General features: G+C 35.7%; 1 protein-coding gene across 1 annotated transcript; it reads right to left on the minus strand.

Moving 5' to 3' along the window:
• Nucleotides 1–4055: 4055 nt before the first annotated feature.
• Nucleotides 4056–11788, minus strand: ERMN (ermin). Its single transcript, XM_044242096.1, has 3 exons — nucleotides 11300–11788; nucleotides 10551–10643; nucleotides 4056–7175 (listed from the first exon to the last, which is right to left on the minus strand). Exons 1-3 carry the CDS (start codon nucleotides 11538–11540, stop codon nucleotides 6658–6660), a joined length of 852 nt encoding a protein of 283 aa, XP_044098031.1. The 5' UTR covers nucleotides 11541–11788; the 3' UTR covers nucleotides 4056–6657.
• Between the last annotated feature and the right edge of the window lie 8826 nt (nucleotides 11789–20614).

Below are 20614 nucleotides of genomic sequence, written 5' to 3' on the forward strand. Positions count from 1 at the left end.
GAAAAGAGCTTTTTCCATGTATTTGCTCAACTACTCTTAAGATGCAAGGAACTAATCACAAATTGGAAATCTTACAGACCTAAACATCAGAGTATTGACTAATTGTGAAATCCCCTACCAACACTTTTTTAAGCATTACCCTCTATATTTTGTTTTCAGAAGACTAAAATAAAAGTGTAAATGCTACTAGGCCTCTGGTACTTCTAGTGAGAAACCCCTGAGTGGGACACATTAGGGTCCTATTCAACCCTAAATTCTTTTTTTTTTTTTAGATTTTTTTTTTTTTTTTTTAAATTATTTGACACAGAGAAAGAGATTACAAGTAAGCAGAGTGGCAGGCAAAGGGAGAGAGAAGCAGGCTCTCTACTTAGTGGGGAGCCCAGTGTGGGGCTGGATCCCAGGACCTGAGCCGAAGGCAGAGGCTTAACCCACTGAACCACCCAGGTGCCCCAACCCTAAATTCTTTAGTAGGAGGCTGTGTTATGGGAGACATCAGAGTATTCCGTGGGTTGGCTTAAGTCATTGCCTTTTCTTAGAGAAGTGTCTATACGTTTTGTTACTTTAAACACAAGCATAGTTTCGGTATTTTACAGGACTTATTTGATCAAAACCTAACTACCAGACCATCTGAGTGCTTCTGAACTTTTTGGTTTGCACCATTCCTTTCTCTTTTTCAGCAGTTACCCAGAGCTTCTCCCTGAAGGATGACACAGCTGTTGTTGGTACAACCATGTTTTATCACCAGCATCAAATTTGCTCAATTCTGCTTGCTGACATTCAATCAGCTGTCATTTACAGGGCCAAAAACCACCATATGCCACAATCACAATGTATTGTTAGTGTCTCCACAACTAACTTGGAAATATTCTCTTAAATAAGGAAACACCTTGCTTATAGTATTGCCTTAGGTATTGTAGAGGGGCAAAGATATCAGTTATAGTATATAGGAATTCAAATTCTCCAGTCAACCCTGAATTTATGAATGGCTTAGGATGATTTTCAAGGGATTCTCATGCAAAGAGAGTGGGGTTGAAGCTGGCCAGATAGTACTATCTTTATTTGTTTTAACAACTTTAACTTCCATGTTCAAACACAGAAAAGAAATTATGCCTCAGATGAGGGTCCCAATATCTTTGGTATAAACAAGGAATTTACAGGGAATAAAGGGAAACCAGATGAGAACTGATTATCTTTGAGTACCTGTCATGTGCTAGGCACCAATTGTTCCCCATCTCACCGCTGTGCACAACTCAAGAGAATTAGGTCTTAACTCTTCTCATTATGCAGACAAAGAGGATGGCTGAGAGGTATTTTATCTAAGAGCATCCCACTAGTAAGAGATTAAAATCTAGTTTCCATTCTACCTGACTGGAAAAAAAAAAAAAAAAAAAAAGAAGGACGAGGAGGAGGAAGAGGAGGGGGAAGGAGAGGGGGAGAGGGAGGAGGGGGAAGGAGAGGGGGAGAGGGAGGAGGAGGAGGAGAAGTAGAAGAAAAGAGTCTCATGCTCCTATGACTTGTTTTTTTTCTCTAAGTAGGGAAGTCAACTCCGGTAGGCTCAGTTAAAATCCCTTTATTGTGAAGTCTTAGATCTCCCTTGGTTGTGATATAGAGGCTGCAGCCTTTCTGTTAATCACCTGAAGTGTGGGCTTAAGTTTAGCTATCCCCACATGCTTTACAGTGGTTTATCTCCTTGACTTCATGCGGGACATATTCTTTTCCATTTCCTATAATAAATATGAGAAGGAGAAGCAGACATAGAGAGATTGCTTTCCCTTAAATAATATTGCCACCTCTTTCTTTCCCCAACCATTAATCAAAGCCGACAGATTGCCCAATTTGAACAGAGGTGGGAAGTAAACATTGAAGAGTCCTTTAATTTAAAATACGAACCAAAACCTGTAACTTTTACTTCATTGTGTAGATTGTCACCATAGTGCTTTTACAACTTTTGTGTAGGTTGTTTAAAAATTGCTATGAGCCACAAGCCTTGAAATGAGAAAAGGAACACTAACCAAAGCTAATGTACAAAATACTTATTTTTGGCAAACAGCCATTCTGTGAACAAGTTTGCGTAAGCTATGTAAAGTATTAAATACTGCTGATGAGGTTTAACGGATGGTATTTCAGGTAGGTGTTGGAACCTTAAAGAAAGGAGAAAAAAATCCCATCACAATAAGCAGATTCAATGCCTCTGTTTTCAACCTAATGGGTCAACTAGGAGTACCATTCCAATTAGGGTCTCCTTGCAACTTTATGTGAATCATTGTTTTGCAAAAACACAGGAAAGTTCTCATTTTTCAGCAAATAGAACAACTTCTAATATGGTGAGTTTCTAATGATGACAGTTGCCATTAAATAAATAACAGATAATATCTTTGAAAACAGAGGCTTTCTATTTTATTATTGATTGATTGGTATTTACCAGTTCAAGGATTTCAGTTATAAATATCTGTATAAAATAAAACCTCTATATTAGATATAAAAACCAATTTTTTGAGGGACTAGATTATCATTACTTGACCAAAATGTATCTATCTTTGTAAATATATATGTATATATACATACATATATTCATATAGAAAAGTATGTGTATATATTCTTATATGTGTGTATATATAATTATATATAGGAATCTCTACATTTTATGCTTTGAAGAGGGAGAAAATAAGACCAAGACTTCCTGCTTACAAATATAAAGAAAACTGTGAAATGTTTTTGGATAATTTTAATTCTTTTAAGTGCACAATTTTGTCTGCATCTGGCCTTCTGTACAAAAGTATCTCCAGTGGACTTTGACTCTGGGTATCACTTTCCATACTTGAAGGGAGTAACCGAACTCTAAATCATCAAAATGCTTATACATTTCGGATTATGCACATGTCTTAATTCTCCTCCTTCAAACAGCTGCCCAAACATTGCTAGTTTTATACATATTAGCTATTAAAGGTGGACAGAAAAATAAGAGAAGGCAAAGGTCAGATTAGTGAATTTTCTTATTGATTACCTAAAAACTTCTGTTAATGGGACAAGATTGAAACAATGGAATATAAATAAATTTGGAGTTAAGTTGAACATTTTGAAGTAACCAATTTTCTGCCTCTACTCACTGATGTTATCTTAAAGAAGGAATCAAATATGTAATTTTAAGTCACTAACTAAAGATTCGGGTTACTTTCCAAATTCATTTCCAAAACTCTCCCACACTGGCAGTTGATTACGAGGCATTGTCCTTTGATTTTGTAGTTTGCCATGTATCTGTTGGGTGATTTCTGCTGTTGATTACTACCTGTGTCATTGTGTTTATGTTGATTGTGTGGCTGAGTCACTTCATGTTCCTCATGAGCTGTATGCACATTTTGGTATTCATATTTTTTATGTTACTGTCTGATATTTTAATATTGGCAAATGTTTGCTACAACTTTTGACATTACTTTTTATAGCCCTCTTGTTTTTATAGAGCAATGAAAGTTAAGCCTTTAAAAGTAGTTGCCTTTCTCATATGGTCAAACATATTTCTTTTTTATAATACTCTGGTGCTTCATTTTTTTCCATAATTTTCTATTATTACTTATTTTAAGTGTTTTTCCTATCACTTTGAAAAACTTAAATGTCCGTTCTTCATTTGAAAATGTGCCAAAAGTACTAGCCCATGTAAATAGGCAGAAACAGTTACTATAAAAGTGTCAGCATGGATTAAATGTATTACCTTGATGGCTAGAGAGATACATGTGTGTTTTTCAAGTTGTTGAAGTTAAGGTGTATCTAAACAAGAGCTCAGTTCCTATAAAAATAATACAAATTTTTCAGGAACATTAGGTATCTACCTGCCAGAAGTTTTTGTGTTTCTTTTTTTTTTTTTCTTTTTACAATCATTTTAAGACCTTTTTGAAATAAATAATGCTTTTTGGATTTAAATAAAGTGTTCTCTTGATTTCTAAAGCATCATTTCTTAATGGTCTTTAGTAACTGCTGATATGCAAGCATTCTTCCTAAATTTTAAAGGACAGCAAAAGAAAATAAGTCCTTCACACCAAAAACAAGGACACACACTGTTATTGAAAGCAAGTCAGACACAGCAGTTCTTTATTTAAACTGTAGACAGATGATAGGTGGATTCTGACATATCCCATGTCTTCCAATATAGCATTATAGGAAAAGTAAATTTTATATTGACAAAGAAATAGAGATTTTATTAATGTATATTCACCCCAAAACTAAGACAAATTAAAAGTCATGTAAGAAATGGCAACATTCTCACAAGAAATCAGTTCCCCCTCCTACCAGGTACCAGAGTCCTTCTTCTATCCAACCCGAACCCTTAGATCACAAAAGCAGTAAATCTGCCAGTATTATTACCAATTTGTGTTCTAACTTGTTCTGTAGGAATGTCTAATATGTTAAATATCCCTCGTGAAATCAGAACCATACCCTTGCCTTTCCTAGGTTATGAAGAATCAAATAGTCACCTAACCCCATCATGTTGCTTCTGATCACTTTAACTCTGTAGCCGTAGTGTAAGATGGAAGCATTGGGGTGTTAATGTCCAAGAGTAGTTTCAGTGCTCTTTTGTAACTGCACTGCCTCATCCATAAGCATTAAGCATTTGCTCATTGAACATACCCTGAAAAAGTCTTTGTGGACAGTATCTTTCATGCTTGGTTAATTATATAGTAAGAGCACAAAGCTTTGAAGGCCAGTGTTACTCTGTACTGGATCCCCATAAGAGCCAGTCGCTTGACTATGTCACACCAGAGACCACCCAGTTCACTCAGATTCCACAGAAATTCAACACTTCTGTTAGAACAATTAAAAATAGAGGCTCTGTTGATGGTAGGTTAACAATATGCTCCTGTTCCTTGATGGATAACACAATACTGTGCTTTGAAGTTAAGTAGAAAATTGTAGGGCTCATCAGTAACCCAGAAAAGAAAATAGGTTGCCCAGGTGGAACGATTTAGAGGATCTAAATAAATAGGAAATTGTTGGAGTGCACCAATCTTTTACCTAAATTTACCAATAAACACCTGATTTTCTCTGACTTTCTTCTGAAAAACCTGCATCATCAAGAATGAAATCTATAGGTTCTACAAATGAAGAGCAACAGCACTTTTACATGATCAGGTTGTGAAATATCTGTTTGAAAGAATAAAAGAAGCACTTCAATCTTGAATCCAAAATTGAATCTTGTAAACAGTAAATAATAGTAAATGATATCCTGGAAATATATTATGTGACCAGGAAGAATTAAAGAAATTTCCATTAGAATGTGTGGGATTTGTTACACATAAATAAGCAATAATCTAAGAAGGCCTAACCCAGGTTTTTTCACAAAATGAAAAAGAAATAAACAAAGGGTTGAATAGTACAATGGAGACTGTATTACATTCAGACAATAAGGAATTGTCTTTTTATTTGCAGGGCCAAAAATATCTTTATCTGTGGTGACAGAAAGTTCAGGGTGATATATATGGAAGCCTGAAATGAAAAATTATGAAACTATCTAAGAATAAAAATATAGACTCTCCCTTTTCATAAATATTTAATACATTATTTGATACACTGGCTTGAGTGAAACTCCATAGGCACAGTTTTAAGCATCTTGATTTGGGCTGAGGTCCAGTAAATTATATATTCCCAACGACTATCAGAGCTTTCTTACTAAAAATACATGCTCACACTCTACTTTGAAAATATCCTAAGATAATTATTTCCATTTTCATAGTAACTAGTACAGTTATGACTAGAGTTGTCTTGGGTTTCTAAGGAAAGAAAATTATTCTGAGATACTGTTAATAAGAGAAACTGTGGTAATAGAGAAGGGTATTTTCTTAAAACTGTGCTAAAGCTGTCATTTTCACTTTTAATGACTTTAACTGTGCTAGACGAGATTTTATTTTCAGTCACAAAAATAAACTATCTGACTCCTTAGTCTATTGCCCACCAATCTTCTAGTCCCTCCCTGTATCAACCTCACAATGGATTTTATTCATCTTGACTGCATAAATCCAACATTTAGTCAACAGAATTTTCCTGACTTGACAACTGCTCAGCCCCTCTAGTGAGAAAATTCAGTGAATGGTAACACCTAGGAAGAAGGCCTATACAGATTTTTCACTCTGAGGAGGCCAAGAAAAGCCACTTAAAATCTTTTCTGAAGATAATAGGAAAGGCAAAACATTTTGGACAGCTTATTGCCAGTGTCTATAAAAACAAGTTGAAATGAAATAGGTTTAATACCAGACTTTCTAGCACCCTCAATGTACAGGAAGAAAGACACCAAAAGAAATACAGGTCATTTCTCATAGTCCTCTTTCATTTGATGACTGTATTTCCCAGTGTTGTTACTTTTAACAAGCCAAATCATGCCAGATTCTCTAGGGGTGCTTGCTGTTTGCTGTTTAGTGCTTATCACACAAGACCATATTAGTTAAATTTTAAAAAGCAAATGCCCATGAATGAATCTAAAGCTTTTTGACTTGAGGTTACCAGACTGAATTTTGTCTAGGATTATTTCCATATTTTTCTACAGTGAAACAGAGGTTAAGCTTTTACATCTTTAAAGGGGATGACTCAAATAAGACATGCAAAGATGTGTCTCAGGGAAATAGAATTAGATTTTGCTTTAGTGGGCAGGAGAATTCCTCAGTTCCATTTAATTTATAAGTGCATCATAGACTCAAATTCATCAATTCTCTGCTTGGTGTTCCCCTTCCTGATTTTCCGATAGGATATTGTATTGTATCTTGAATAAGCATTTCTAGAGATATCACTCTTCTTCCCAAAGGTTGGCTGCTCCTCAGGTGTCACAGGTTGGGAACTGGGGCTGCTCAGTGGGGAGTCCTCATTTGCATCACCTTCCCCTTTTAATTGAGAACCCTCTTCATTTTTTTTCTTAAATTCTATCACTCGAACTTCATCTTCATCATCATTGCAATCATCGTCATCATTATTAATTTCTTCATCCCAAACTTCTTCCTCCTCTTCATGTTTAGAATGCAACACATCAACTTGGCTAGGTTTCCGAAATCCCAACCATTCAATTTCAGTTGCCTGGCGAGCTTTGTTCTTCCCATCCTCCTCTTCCTTCTCTTCTAGAAGTTGTTCAGCAATCCTTTCCTTCTGTCTACTTATTTCCTGGTTACTGATGCTCAGAGGAATCTTCTCCCATTGGTGTCCTGTAGCAAAATCAATTGGTAATTGAGATACCCAATTCTTTTTTTTTTTTTTAATTTTATTTATTTACTTGACACAGAGAGAGAAATCACAAGTAAGCAGAGAGGCAGGCAGAGAGAGAGGGGAAAGCAGGCTCCCTGCTAAGAACAGACCCCGATGCAGGACCCAATCCCAGACCCTGAGATCATGCCCTGAGCTGAAGGCAGAGGCTTAACCCACTGAGCCACCCAGGCGCCATGAGATGCCCAACTCTTATTCTTTAAATTATGTTTCTGGACAATCATTTCCCTACACATACCTTATAGGATATTATTTTGTGGGTTAATAATATGTTTTACCCAATAAAATCGGTTGTACTATCAAATTAGTTTGGAAAATATCACATTAAACACAGTTAAGTAAGCCTCAGAATTTATGCAAGCCTTTAAAATGCCAATAAATATTGTGGATCTCTAAGAAGTTGATGATGACTCAACTTCATTTGACCATAAAACGTTTTTTTGTTTTTGTGGACTGTTGTATCTAGTGAGACTGATGTTCCTGAGAAAGACTTTTAAAATCCTGTCTAGTCTGTAGTGACTAGAAATGTGAACATAGAAAATAAAATATTTGGACCTATCTTTTACACACATACACACACACACACACACAACACACACACACACATACCACATTCCTCAAGGAAAATTAGAAAAATATCTCACAGGAGAAAAAAGGTTTTCTTCTAGTAGTAAAAACAATGACTCCTCCCAACTGGGCATGCTCAGAGTAGCGCATTCAGTATTTGCCACCATGATTCTCAGATTTGTGCTAAAGTACCAGTTGTGGAAGGAGGAGCAGGGAGCCATGGGTGGTCATGGGTCCTATGTTGGGCTAACAGTGACACCAAGCCCATCAAAGCACACACAATGTCATCTAAGATCTGCCATTGATTTCTAGAGAGCCAGACTTTAAAAATCTTGTTGTGGTCCTCTCTATATATTGGTAGATTAGCCTGTTATGTTAGATATATCCCTACTAACGACTAATTAACTCAAGTTGTTTGGTACCGTGCAGTGACTTTTACAAGGCTTAATTCATGTCAAATTTCACTTTTCAAACAGATCACATCAGCATATCCTTAACAATATTTATTGAGTTTGCTAGAAAGAATTAGAGTGGAGCTTGTTCTCTGGGCTTTCACCTCTCAAGGGGCTACTATGAGAAGCTTCAGTCTATGTGTGACTTTAAAATATTGTCTAGATTGTGTGCCTTGTCAGGCTTCCATTTCTTCATCCCAAACTTCAGTCTAGTCACCTGTAGTGTGCTGAAACTACACTACAGTAGTGTGTGTTGTAGGGTGTTGGGTATTCCCTTTCAACAGCATAAGAGTCCTTAAATAAAGTGAAAGGCAGTGTTTGTCTTTGTCTTTCCCCATCACAGCTTTCTACTTTCACTGAAAGATGTTCAAAGTCCATTTCCATTCAAGATTTTTCATTCTCTTTTTGTGTGTGTTTGTTTGTTTGTTTTGTTTTCCCAACACAGGGATCAGATTGTACACTTACAGAAAGAGATAGAAGTCCTAACTGGTTGTATACAATTCCTATCGGGTTGTTAGTGCCCAGTTAATGTTCTTTACATTATAAATAAATATACATTAGCATGTTTTCTGTAATCTTAAGTAAGCTTTCTTTTATTCTATTTTTTCCCATAAGAGCCAAAGAAGCTGATCTTTTTGCTCACACCATGACTCAGGCATGGAGTTGTCATGCATGAAATTACTTCTTGAATTTAAATTATAGTTTTTCCTCAATATTTTTAGCATCTTGCTGTTTTCAACCAAGGAGTATTCTCTTTGGAGACTTTATAGCTGTTTGTCATTGTGAAAATAGAAGACACCAACATGTGCCTTACAGGAAAAGCATATGTTCCACCAAACACAAAAGAATTCATTCAGGGAAAAATTCACCCTGACACCATCTACTTAAAAATCCAGACTGCTTTCATTCTGTATTTGACAAAACAAAAGATCCTAGCAAACTGTTATCTCCAGTGGATTTCCTGATCAGATATTTGAAGGGGTCTCTGGGCACCTGGGTGGTGCATTTGGTTAAGAGTCAGACTCTTGGTTTCAGCTCAGGTTGTGATAGCAAGGTCATGAGATTGAGCTCCCAGTCAGGCTCCATGCTCAGCTCAGAGTCTACTTGAGACTCTCTCCCCCTCTCTCTCTGCCCCTCTCCATTGTGTGTGCATGCTGTCTCTCTCCTAAATAAATAAATAAATCTTAAAAAAAAAATTTGAAAGGGTCTCTACATGCACTTTGAGATCCCTGCCTGTAATAACTTGTTACATTGGAAACAGAAAGATAAGGGCAGAGAAATTATTTAGTTCATTTCCTGGGGCTTAAGGCTTAAGTTTTATAAATTACCTGTATTAATATAAAAGCTTAATAATGGCTGTTCCTTACTACATTCCACTGCTACATAGGGACAGCAGATAGTCTGGGAGGTATCCAGGCAAAGTGGACAAACCCAAAAAATTGTCAGTCACATCCCTGTCTTCTTGACATCTACAATTTTACGTGATGTTATAATATTTTTTAAAAAATAATTCCATATTTTGCCTATTAAGGTCCAAGCTAAGCTAAATTGCTCAAGGTCTAAAGAACCAACTTCAGTTTTGAGATAAGGTGCTTATGGCTGCAAAAGAGGAAATGAGTGATTAATTAATACGTGTTTATCCTGAACTTGATTTGGAAATTGCTTCAACATAGGTGTCTTCTTAGAAGTAAAATCTAAAAGGCTTTGTGTTTCTTAGTCTCTTGAGTTTATCTGAAATATAAGTCACTTAAAAATCAATGTTCTTTTTATTGTCTCATTTTCTGAAAGAACACAATTAAAATTACCTTCATTACCTGGTAGATTTCTTTAACAAGAATTAGATAACCATTTTCAGCTTACATAGAAGCTTAGAATTTTTCTATAGATCAAATAAATTTATATTATTATTTTAAAATGTATGTCAATAGTAAGCTTTTAGGATAAACCCATTTTTAAAACATTTACATTTCACAAGGTACCTGACACAAATTTAGAGACACTAAATAAATCTTAGTGGACTGACTTATTAAGAGACTGATATCATTTTGTCAGGTCAAGGCATGCCAATCAGTTAGACCAACCTATGCAGTCTCAGTCTTGATGCTTCTGGAACACTTTTTAAGGTGAAACCCACAGATAATCAAGACTACTCCCTTATCTGCCTATAGCAGCTTTGTGCTTTTGAAGGCTCTGTCTGGATTGCTTTTTCAACATCACACTCACAGAACATCCCATGCAAAAACTACCATCCATATTCAGTCAGACAACGTCTGTGTACAAAATGGAAGTTCCTCTCACCTTCTCTGAATGTCATTTCATCAACACTTGTTTCTTGGAGAGAAAGATCCGTGATAGCCTTATGAACAATAAAAAGATTCTCTTCTGGTTTTTCTGGGGGGAAAAAATACTCACAAGATTAATACTATATTTAAGCAGTTTAAGTTAAATAAATTATCAATTTAGACTCTAGCTACATAGATCGATTTGATTTGCAATTGTGTTCACTAAAAGTATCTGTTTCACTCTCCCAACTCATTTCTTCATTGGTTCTTACTTATAAACCTGAGGATAACCTCTCCTTTTCCATCTAGTAAGTTATAGAACCATGAATTCACACAAGTTCAGGTATATTTCAGAAGGAAAACTTGAAATGCTGAATTTTCTTCGCTTAAAAAATATCGGGGCTGTCCATAATAATAATAAATAATATAGGTAACATTTAACCAATACTTAGTAATCCTCACAACAACGCTTCAAATATCAGTACTTATATTTCTGCTTTCTGCTAATTGGGAAAGCTAAAGCTTCAGGAGGCTGGGGAAGTTGTCCAGGGTCTAAAGCTATCAAATAAATAAGCCTGGATTTGACCTGAGGCAGAGGGTTGGTCCTTAGCTATCCAGCCCCAGTAGACTAAGAGACCACATTTGGGCAAGGTCATGGGTAGGAGGATGGACAACACATTTCCATCATAACAGTTTATCAAAAGAATTACGAATGAGTTTACAAATTGAATCGAGCAAATTAAGGAGAAAGGAAAAATGCTTTACCTTTTAGAATCTTCTCATCCATGGGCCAGTTGCCTACAATATTCCCTTGTAATTTTTCACTTTTCTCTTGATTTTCTTCTGTGGGTAGGTCTTCAAGATGGGGTTCTACGCGGTAGTATGGTGGGGTACCATCCACATCACTGGCTTCCTCATTTGTTTTAGTGATCGATTGTTGACCATTTTCGGGTGGTGTATCCCCATTGCACTCAGCCCGACTGAGTGTCCCTGGAACATCTGTCATAATGTAGAGTTGAGTCCAAGGACGCAGAGAGAGCTATGAGGAAATTGAGTGAAAGGATCCTTGATAGATGTGTTCTCTCCCCTTCGAGTTCTGTAGTTCCAACTCCTACTCTAAGAATACAAAGTATTTGCTTCAGTACCTAGTATCAAGCTGCTTTTCCTAAAGGTGTCCAGATAGAGCTTAGAACAGAAGCAATAGGATTTGTCAGATTTGCCACCAGCCCAGAAGCAAGCATCCAGCCAATCACCACCTTCTTTGTCTCTGAGCAGCCCACTTGCTGAATTAATGGCAGCATTTTGATTTACATAAACAAACAATCTGAGGCAATCAGGCTTTTGTGTTGGCATGTAGAAGGGGACTTTCAGCTTGTCAGTCCCCCTCTGGGAACAGAGATTTTTGTCCCTTTTCATAATGGCCCTTTGTCATTTTCCTTGTAACAGGAGCCACAATTGTTCCATAGCTTTAATCCAGAGAGAATGACCACCTTGAGGCATATTAGTTCTGTGTAACCAGCTTAACATTTCCAAACGGATTTTGTTCAAGTAAAACCTTAGCTATTTTGTAGGGGATAATGGCATCGTTTCTTATTCATTAAAGAATAAAATCAGCTTATCAAAAACCTGTAAATAGGACAACTTTATTGTAAGTGGTTCTGGCAGCAGATTCCATGGTGTGCTTCAGGAGCCCAGAGGAAAGACCTAAGGAAAAAAAACAAACAAGAAACTCTACCATTTTCCAATACCAAAAATTTTACATTTAGATAATTCATTTGATCTGTAGCTTCTTACTCTCTAGTTTATGTTTATTAAGGCCCAAACTATCCTTTGAACCCATAATATAATTTTCTCCATGGAGTTTTCCCTTTCCCCTATCAGATTTATTCTCAATATTCCCTACTGAAGTTGCATGATGCTGGTAAAATCATATAGCACCAACATAGCCTGCCCTTGGGGGAAACAGATAATTATGGAAAATATCCACTACTTACCAACCTTTACTTTTTTAATTTTAATTTTAATTTTTTAAAATTTTAAATTTTAATTTAAGATTTTTAATTTTATTTTAATTTTTAATTTTAATTGTTTTAATTTAATTTAATTTAATTTAATTTATGACACACTGAAAACTCATTAAGTTTCAATGGAAACACATTAAAGATTCACATATTATTTTCCTTGTGATATTGAAAATATGAATTCAAATACACGTTCACAAACAAAATGTGCAAAATTTTTTCAAGGCAGTGAATAATTCACTAATTTGTTTTCTGTTAGAAACAAAATGAAAACCAACTTCTTGAAAGTTTAGGTTCTTTTCCATAAGAAAATTTGACTCATGGTACTCCAATACCTTGAGAACTGGAAAAAATTCCTTTAAGACTTAAAGGAGACAGAGCAATAACATCAAATACAACTGAAAAATAAAAGTGTTAGTTTGAGAATAAACTCTAATAAAACAGTATGATTCCTTGTAAAGTAGATCAGCATTTTCTAGTGACTGGTTATCTAGATTAAATCTAGATAAAATCTAGATTAAAACCATACGACTTGCTCTGACAAACAGAAGCAGAAAGAGGGTAGTTTAATGTAGCCAAATGCTTTAAAAATAAGAATTGCTGCATTAGTTTCTTAGAATATCACAATGATCACTGAGTTAAGAAACCAGGTTTTTTGTTGTTTTTTTTTTTTTAACTTAAATTCAAGTCACTTAACATACAGTGTAGTACTGGTTTCAGAAGTAGAATTTAGCAATTCATCCCTTACCTGTAACATACAGTGCTCATTACAAGTGCTTCCTTAATAACCATCACCCACTTAGCCCATCCCCTGCCCCGCTCCCCTCCAGCAACCCTCAGTTTGTTCTATAGAGTTAAGCGTCTTATAGTTTGCTTCCCTGTTTCTATCTTATTTTATTTTTCCTTCCCTTTCACTACATTCATCTGTTTTGTTTCTTAAATTCCACATATGAGTGGAATCATATGGTTTTCTCTTTCTTTGACTGACTTATTTCATTTAGCATAGTACACTCTAGTTCTATCCATTTTGTTGAAAATGGGAAGATTTCATTCTTTTTGGTCACTGAGTAATATTACATTATTATATATGGGATTATATTCCATAATATTTCATTATATATATACACATATATATATATTTCTTATTCATTAAAAAATAAAATCTGTATATATACAGATATATCACACATATACCATATGTATATCACACACATATATCATATACATATTACATCTTCCTTATCCATTTATCAGTCTATGTATTTTTTAAATTTTTTTCTTTAATTTCCTGGTTAACCCATTCATTTTTTAGTAAGAATTTCTTTAACTGCCATGTATTTATAGTCTTTCCAAATTTTTTCTTGTGCTTGACTTCAAGTTTCATAGCATTGTGGTCTGAAAATAGGCATGGTATGATCTCTATCTTCCTATACTGGTTGAGGCCTGATTTATGACCCAGTGTGTGATCTATTCTGGAGAATGTTCCACATGCATATAAAAAGAATGTGTATTCTGCTATTTTAGGATGAAATGCTTTGAATGTATCTGTTAAGTTCATCTGGTCTAATGTGTCATTCAAAGCCATTGTTTTCTTGTTGATATCTGCTTAGATTATCTGTCCATTGTTGTGCATGGGGTGTTAAAGTTCCCTACTATTATTGCATTATTACCAATCAGTTTCTTTAAGGTTGTTATTAATTGATTTATATATTTGGTTGCTTCCAAGTTGGGGGTGTAAATACTTAAATTATCACATCTTTTTGTTGGATAGAGCCCTTTATTATGATATAGTGTCCTTCTTCATTTCTTATTACAGTCTTTGGTTTAAAATCTAGTTTGTCTGATATAAAGACGGCTACTCCAGCTTTCTTTGATGTCCATTAATATGATAGAAGGTACTCCACTCCCTCATTTTCAATCTGGAGGTGTCATGGGGTCTAAAATGAGTCTCTTGTAAGTAGCATATTGATGGGTTTTGTTTAGAAGGTTTTTTTTTTTTTTAATCTATTCTGATACCTTACGTTTTTATATTTGAGCACTTAGTACATTTACATTGAGAGTAATTATTGAAAGATATGAATGTTGTGCTAGTGTATTATGTGGAAAGTCACTAGCCTTATAGATTGTCTCTGTTCCTTTCTAGTCTTTGTTGCTTTTGGTCTCTCTTTCCCACTCAAAGCATCCCCTTTAGTATTTCTTGCAGAGCACGTTTAGTGTTCATGAACTCCTTTAGGTTTTGCTTGTCTTAGAAACCCTTTATCTCTCTTTCTATTCTGAATGACAACCCTCCTGGATAAAGTATTCTTGGCTGCATATTTTTCCCAATTAGCATGTTGAATATATCATGTCACTGCTTTCTGACCTGCCAAGTTTTAGTGAACAGGTCTGCTTCACACAGACACACTTTATGTGTCTATTCTTATAGGGTAAGGACCTTTCATCTCTAGCTGCTGTCAGAATTCTCTCTTTATCTTTGTATTTGCAAGTTTCACTATGATATGTCTTGGTGTTGACCTGTTTTGTTAATTTTGAGGAGAGTTCTCTGGGCCTCTTGGACTGAAATGCCTTCTTCCTTCCCCACATTAGGAAATTCTCAGCTGTAATTTGTTCAAATAAACATTCCACCTCTTTTTCCCACACTTCTTTTTCTGGAATTCCTATGACATATACATGTCTTTATTCATGATTTAATAGCTTCCTTTCTGTCTTATTTTCAGCTTCATTGTTTTCCATAATTTTATCTTCTAGATTATGAGATTCTTAAGGGCAGGAAGTGACAAAAATTCAACAAAATGTCCAGCTATAAACATAGAAATGGAGAAATGTTCACATTAACTTTAAACACCTGACTCCAATCATTCACAATTCCCTCAAGACTGCTGTACACTTCAATTCAGGGATGCAGTGGAGTCTAGAGAGTTTAGTTTATCTCTCTCTTACACCTAGATTTTTGTGACCCTATAGCAATGTGCAATTTATACTTTAGTTTTTATGGGAGTTTCACTTTTCTTTTTTGGATTATCTTCTTTCTGACTGCCTTGGTTTGACCTTTTTTAATTTTTTATAACATTGAATTATTTCATATTTGGAACACAGAAAAATAACTCAGAGTTCTGTGTAATCAGAATGTTCACCTCTATGAAAAGCATAGTTTTAATGTTGTCCTATGTAATAACCACTTACTTGTAACTGGTTTATAACATGCATTATCTTTCCTACAAGCACATGGCAACACAAGATACATTTAGTACCAAGATCTGTGCTAGATCACCAAGATCTACCAAATAAAATATAAGGTATTTCATCCATAAAAAGTAAGTTGTCACTGATTGTTTGTAATGTTGGAGAGGAACAACTTTCCTGTACCTTTCAAGACTCTTTTTTGGCCCAAGAATTAAATTGACGTGAGACAGATTAACAAGAGAAAAGCAAACGAAAGTTTAATAACACATATACATCCTATATACATAAGAGAGACCCGGGAAAACTAAATAACTCTCTGTCTGACACAGCTGAAGCCATCAGTTTAAATACCATCTTTAGCTAAAGATAAAAGATGTTAAGGACAGGGAGTCAGTTATGGAAGCTTACCAGGAAAAGCACAGTAAATAAGGGTAAGTTTGTTATGTGGATTTAAGTCATTGTCTTCCCCATTGATAAGAGTTTCTAGAGATTGGGTCACTCTCTGCTTTATGGTAGAGCAGCAAAACTCCCTTACAAATGGAAATTTTCTTTGTAAATGTGAATATCTCTTAAAATGGGTAATTTGTACCTGTTTTTTCAAATTCTTTTTTTCTATAGTTTCTTAAGAGCTTAAAATAATCAACATCCCAAAATCATATATTGGGGTAACAAAAATTTTTCCTCCTCCATAACAACCTATGATTTGCATATGTTAAAATTTGCACTAATGATTCTTACTTCAAATACTATTGCATAATCTCCACGCATGAAATATGACTTTTTTTAGATGGTTTAGTGGGGTGTTTGCCTTTTTTCCTATTTATTATACTTAATGATAAAGGACATCATATAAATGTAACCATTATCAAGTCTATAACAAAATATGATAATAATGAAAGGATCATCACCTAGGAATGGAAAGTATCAAAATAAAAGTACATAAATATCCACACTCTATTTGTCAAGTACCAAATGATTAATGTTAAGACTATGTTGGGTCCAGAAATAAGATTTGGGGAAAATCATAAAATTCTGACCTTTAATAATATGTAAAAAGCCAACCCACATGTCAATGTTATATCTAAGAGATGACCAATGATCACTGAATAACAACAATAAATCAATTTGAAAGATCAGCTTGGAGACAATTCTTATACAAAAAGATTTGTATGACTGAAAAAGGGGTACTCTAACAATCAGGGTTGAAACAGAAAGGTAGAAAAACTAAGATATCTATAGACCAATCTATTGAGATCTATCTACCATGCCATGGCCTAGGAATCAAAGAAACTGAAGGAAGCTCCAGAGGAAGCTGGGGCAGTGCTGTCATTCAACAGGTAAGCCAACAGGTTAATAAGAGTGTGTGATTTACAAAACAGTTGCTGCTTCACTTTTGCCCCACAAATCTCACACAAGAATGTCTTTTTTAGTTCATATTTCTTTTCCTGGAAACAATTAGAAAAGGGAATTTGGGGAAATGTAGTTTAGACTGGCCAGCGTGACAAATAGCATCAGCACCATGGACTTTCAGCACCTCTCTGAGCCAATGTGGTACCACATGTAAATTTTCAGCTCAAAAATCCTACGCATAACCCATAGAATCTTCTATATGGAATAGGTAATACTTCAAGGGAATGTGCAGTACTGAAGGAGATGGCATAATCTGAATTGCTTCACTTAAGGGATTAACGTTCCAAATTAAAAGAGCAACCCAGCTGAAGTGAACAGAAATATAAAATATAACATACTAGAGTCTATCAGTATCCCTATATTTCACTTCAAAAAAGATTGCCTGCCTCTTAGTATAAATTAAATAAAGTTGATTATCTGATATCATCTTAGTACCTTGTGCTTATATTTGTGCGTGGTCTAAAATAACAGCTGCCATTTTGGTACTATAAGATCTTAAAGTATAGAGGATGTTCTGTGGTTTATTTTTTGGGGTGTGTGTGTGTGTGTGTGTGTGTGTGTGTTTGGTTTGGGGTTGTTTTTTGTTGTTGTTGTTGTTGTTTGTTTTTTTTTTCCCCAGAAAGCCAATAGTGAAGTCTATGGATAGCATGTGAGTTTTAAGAATTTAATGTAATAGAATTTGAAAATTTAACCATATCTCACAAGAAGCATGCTTTCCAATCTTGGAGGTAAGTCAGGATTGGGGGCTGGGGGATGCCTCTCATCTCTGTAAAGATGAAGCCTCTCTTATACCTCAGTAAAAGTATATCTCTGTGTGGTCCTAGAGTCTCACTGAGTCACTGTTCTTTTTAAGGAAATATACTGGAAGAAACAAGCTGGGTATTTGTTGAGGATGAGAGCATCAACAAGAATTAAGAAGAACCCTCAAATAAAGGACAGATGGGCATTATCATCAGTGACCCCTACAGTGGTCAAGATGATGGACTCAGACATCAGGTGACCTGACAGAAAATCCTAGCTTTGCTGCTTTTTAACCCTGGGCAAGTGTACGAATCAGGCCTATTTGGGTTGTAGATGATAGAACCTGATTTGAAGAATCTTAAACTCTGTGAACCTAACAGATCATTTAACTAGAAAGTCTAGGGTTGGTTTTCTATTTATTTGGATCCAAGCATTTAAACAGTGTCACAAGTAACCTTTCCCTTTCTATCACAAACAAGATGAATATTAGAAGATTGGGAGGTACTTGGGTAAACCTCAGGGTTCAGGCTTTTTCTGGGTCCCCTATCTCCGCTGAGTATAGTAGACTGAATGATGGCCACCCCAAAGGTGTTCAAGTCCTAAAGCCTATAGCATGTGAATTGTTAACTTACATAGTAAAAAGACACTTTGCAGACATTAAGTTAAGGAACTTAAGATAGAAAGATTGTCGTGGACTATCAGATCTAAGATGATAATCACAAGAATCTTGATAAAAGGGAGGCAGGAAGGACAAAGGGAGTGGTAGGAGATGTGCCAAGATAGCAACAGTTTGGAGAGAAATTGAGAAAGAATCCTGAGCTAAAAACAGCCCAAAAAAGCTGGAAAGGCAAGGAACAGATTCTCCCCTGATACCTCTAAGTGAAATACAGCCCTACCAACACCTTGATTTTAGACTTCTAAACTCCAGAACTGAAAAAGAATAAATTTGTACCATTTAAAGCCACTAAATTTGTTGTACTTTGTCACAGCAGTAATAGGAAACTAATACACTTAGTTTCTTGCTTCTTTGCCTTCATTTCCATTGACTGTCTAGAGGAAGAAAATTTAACTTTCCAACCATTTGTGGGATATATAGTTTTGAATTCCAGCTATCTTGGACTGTTTGTTATAGGACAAAAAGACCTCTCATAATAAATTGTATTTTCTTCTCTCTCATCTTTTTGATGGTACAGTTTTGACTGAAATTTGTAGCAGTTTGGGTGGAGTTCGATCACTGAAGGGATCTTTTTTTTTTTTTTTTTTAAAGATTTTATTTATTTATTTGAGAGAGAGACAGTGAGAGAGAGCATGAGCAAGGACAAGGTCAGAGGGAGAAGCAGACTCCGCATGGAGCTGGAAGCCCGATGCGGGACCCGATCCCAGGACTCCGGGATCATGACCTGAGCCGAAGGCATTCGTCCAACCAACTGAGCCACCCAGGCGTCCCCTGAAGGGAACTTTTTTATCAGTAGAAGACAATGTGGAGACTTAGACATGCCTGCTCCTAAGACCTGTGTACATACATGGAGTTTAGATCTAATGTGGCTTCAGTCCTGTCCCTTCTCATAGTCCCTGGAAATATTTTAGCTATTGGCATCTTTAAAATGGCTTGTTATAGGGGATCATTGTAAATAATGGTGGCATCTGTTCCATCTAATAACACACACTGGGATGAGTACCATGACTTCATCCTTCTTACCTGGGTTTGGGATTAATGTGTGAATTCCAGTTTATGCTGACTACAAATACCCTATTGCACTGACTCGATGGAAACTAATCCTTAAAAAGTATGAAATAAAAGGGTAGCTCTGTAAATCCTGACCCATGTACCTATCTCCCACACGAATCCATGTAGTAGAGAATGAATTATGTTTGAGAGTACTGGAGAGCAGCTGCACAGATGAAGAAGAGGGAAGCCCCAGAAAATAAGTTTAAGAGTATACTATCCTGCATGCATAAGGGAGTGTCCCCAGTGGACTAGATTCTCTACAGCTTTTAGCCAGGAAGTTATAATCCTATTTTACTTACAGTGGGATTTTCCTTGATGCTTTTTAGTGGAAAGAATTGTTTCTCTATTCATGAAGAGTCCATAAGTGCTCAGTACATAGAAGTGGAATGTGCACAGTGTTTACAAAACCACAGAAAAAGAATTTTTAACTGTACATGCATATAGACTACTTGGTAGTTTAAAAGTATTTTATAATCCTCCTGGGGAAGCAGAGCTGTATGAAAGTAATATCACTATCAGCAGCATCTCTCCTGAACTATTTTGAATGTCACTAGGAGTTTAGGGCAGCATGTTGTTTTTCAGTGGAGAAAAGCAACAAAATAATTAGACACATTTTTCCTTAAAGAAATAAAGAAGCCATCTTTGCTTTTGTAAGAAGGTGATAGTGTTGTAACCATGAACAAATATAATTTTTCCTACGATGCCTCTGATAATTTGGCTCAGTTAACTTTGTCTCAGGGTACAAAGGAAAAGTTCACGCATTCTTGATGAGTGAAATAAATCTACAGATATATTAGCAACTTTTGTAAAGTCTTTGTGTTGAGTCCAAGGAACATTGTATAGATGTGTAGATTCTCCTGACCTTTAGATGAACAGGGTTTGTGGGGCAGGAGCCAGTGTTTTTAAAGCTTTATTGACTCACTTACTCATCCCCAAGCATTTGAAGGCAAACAGAAAATGTACTTCAGGAGCTGAACAAGTCAAGACAAAAGTTGT

Source organism: Neovison vison, chromosome 3 (genome assembly GCF_020171115.1).
Source record: "Neovison vison isolate M4711 chromosome 3, ASM_NN_V1, whole genome shotgun sequence".
NCBI classification, from domain to species: Eukaryota; Metazoa; Chordata; class Mammalia; order Carnivora; family Mustelidae; genus Neogale; species Neogale vison.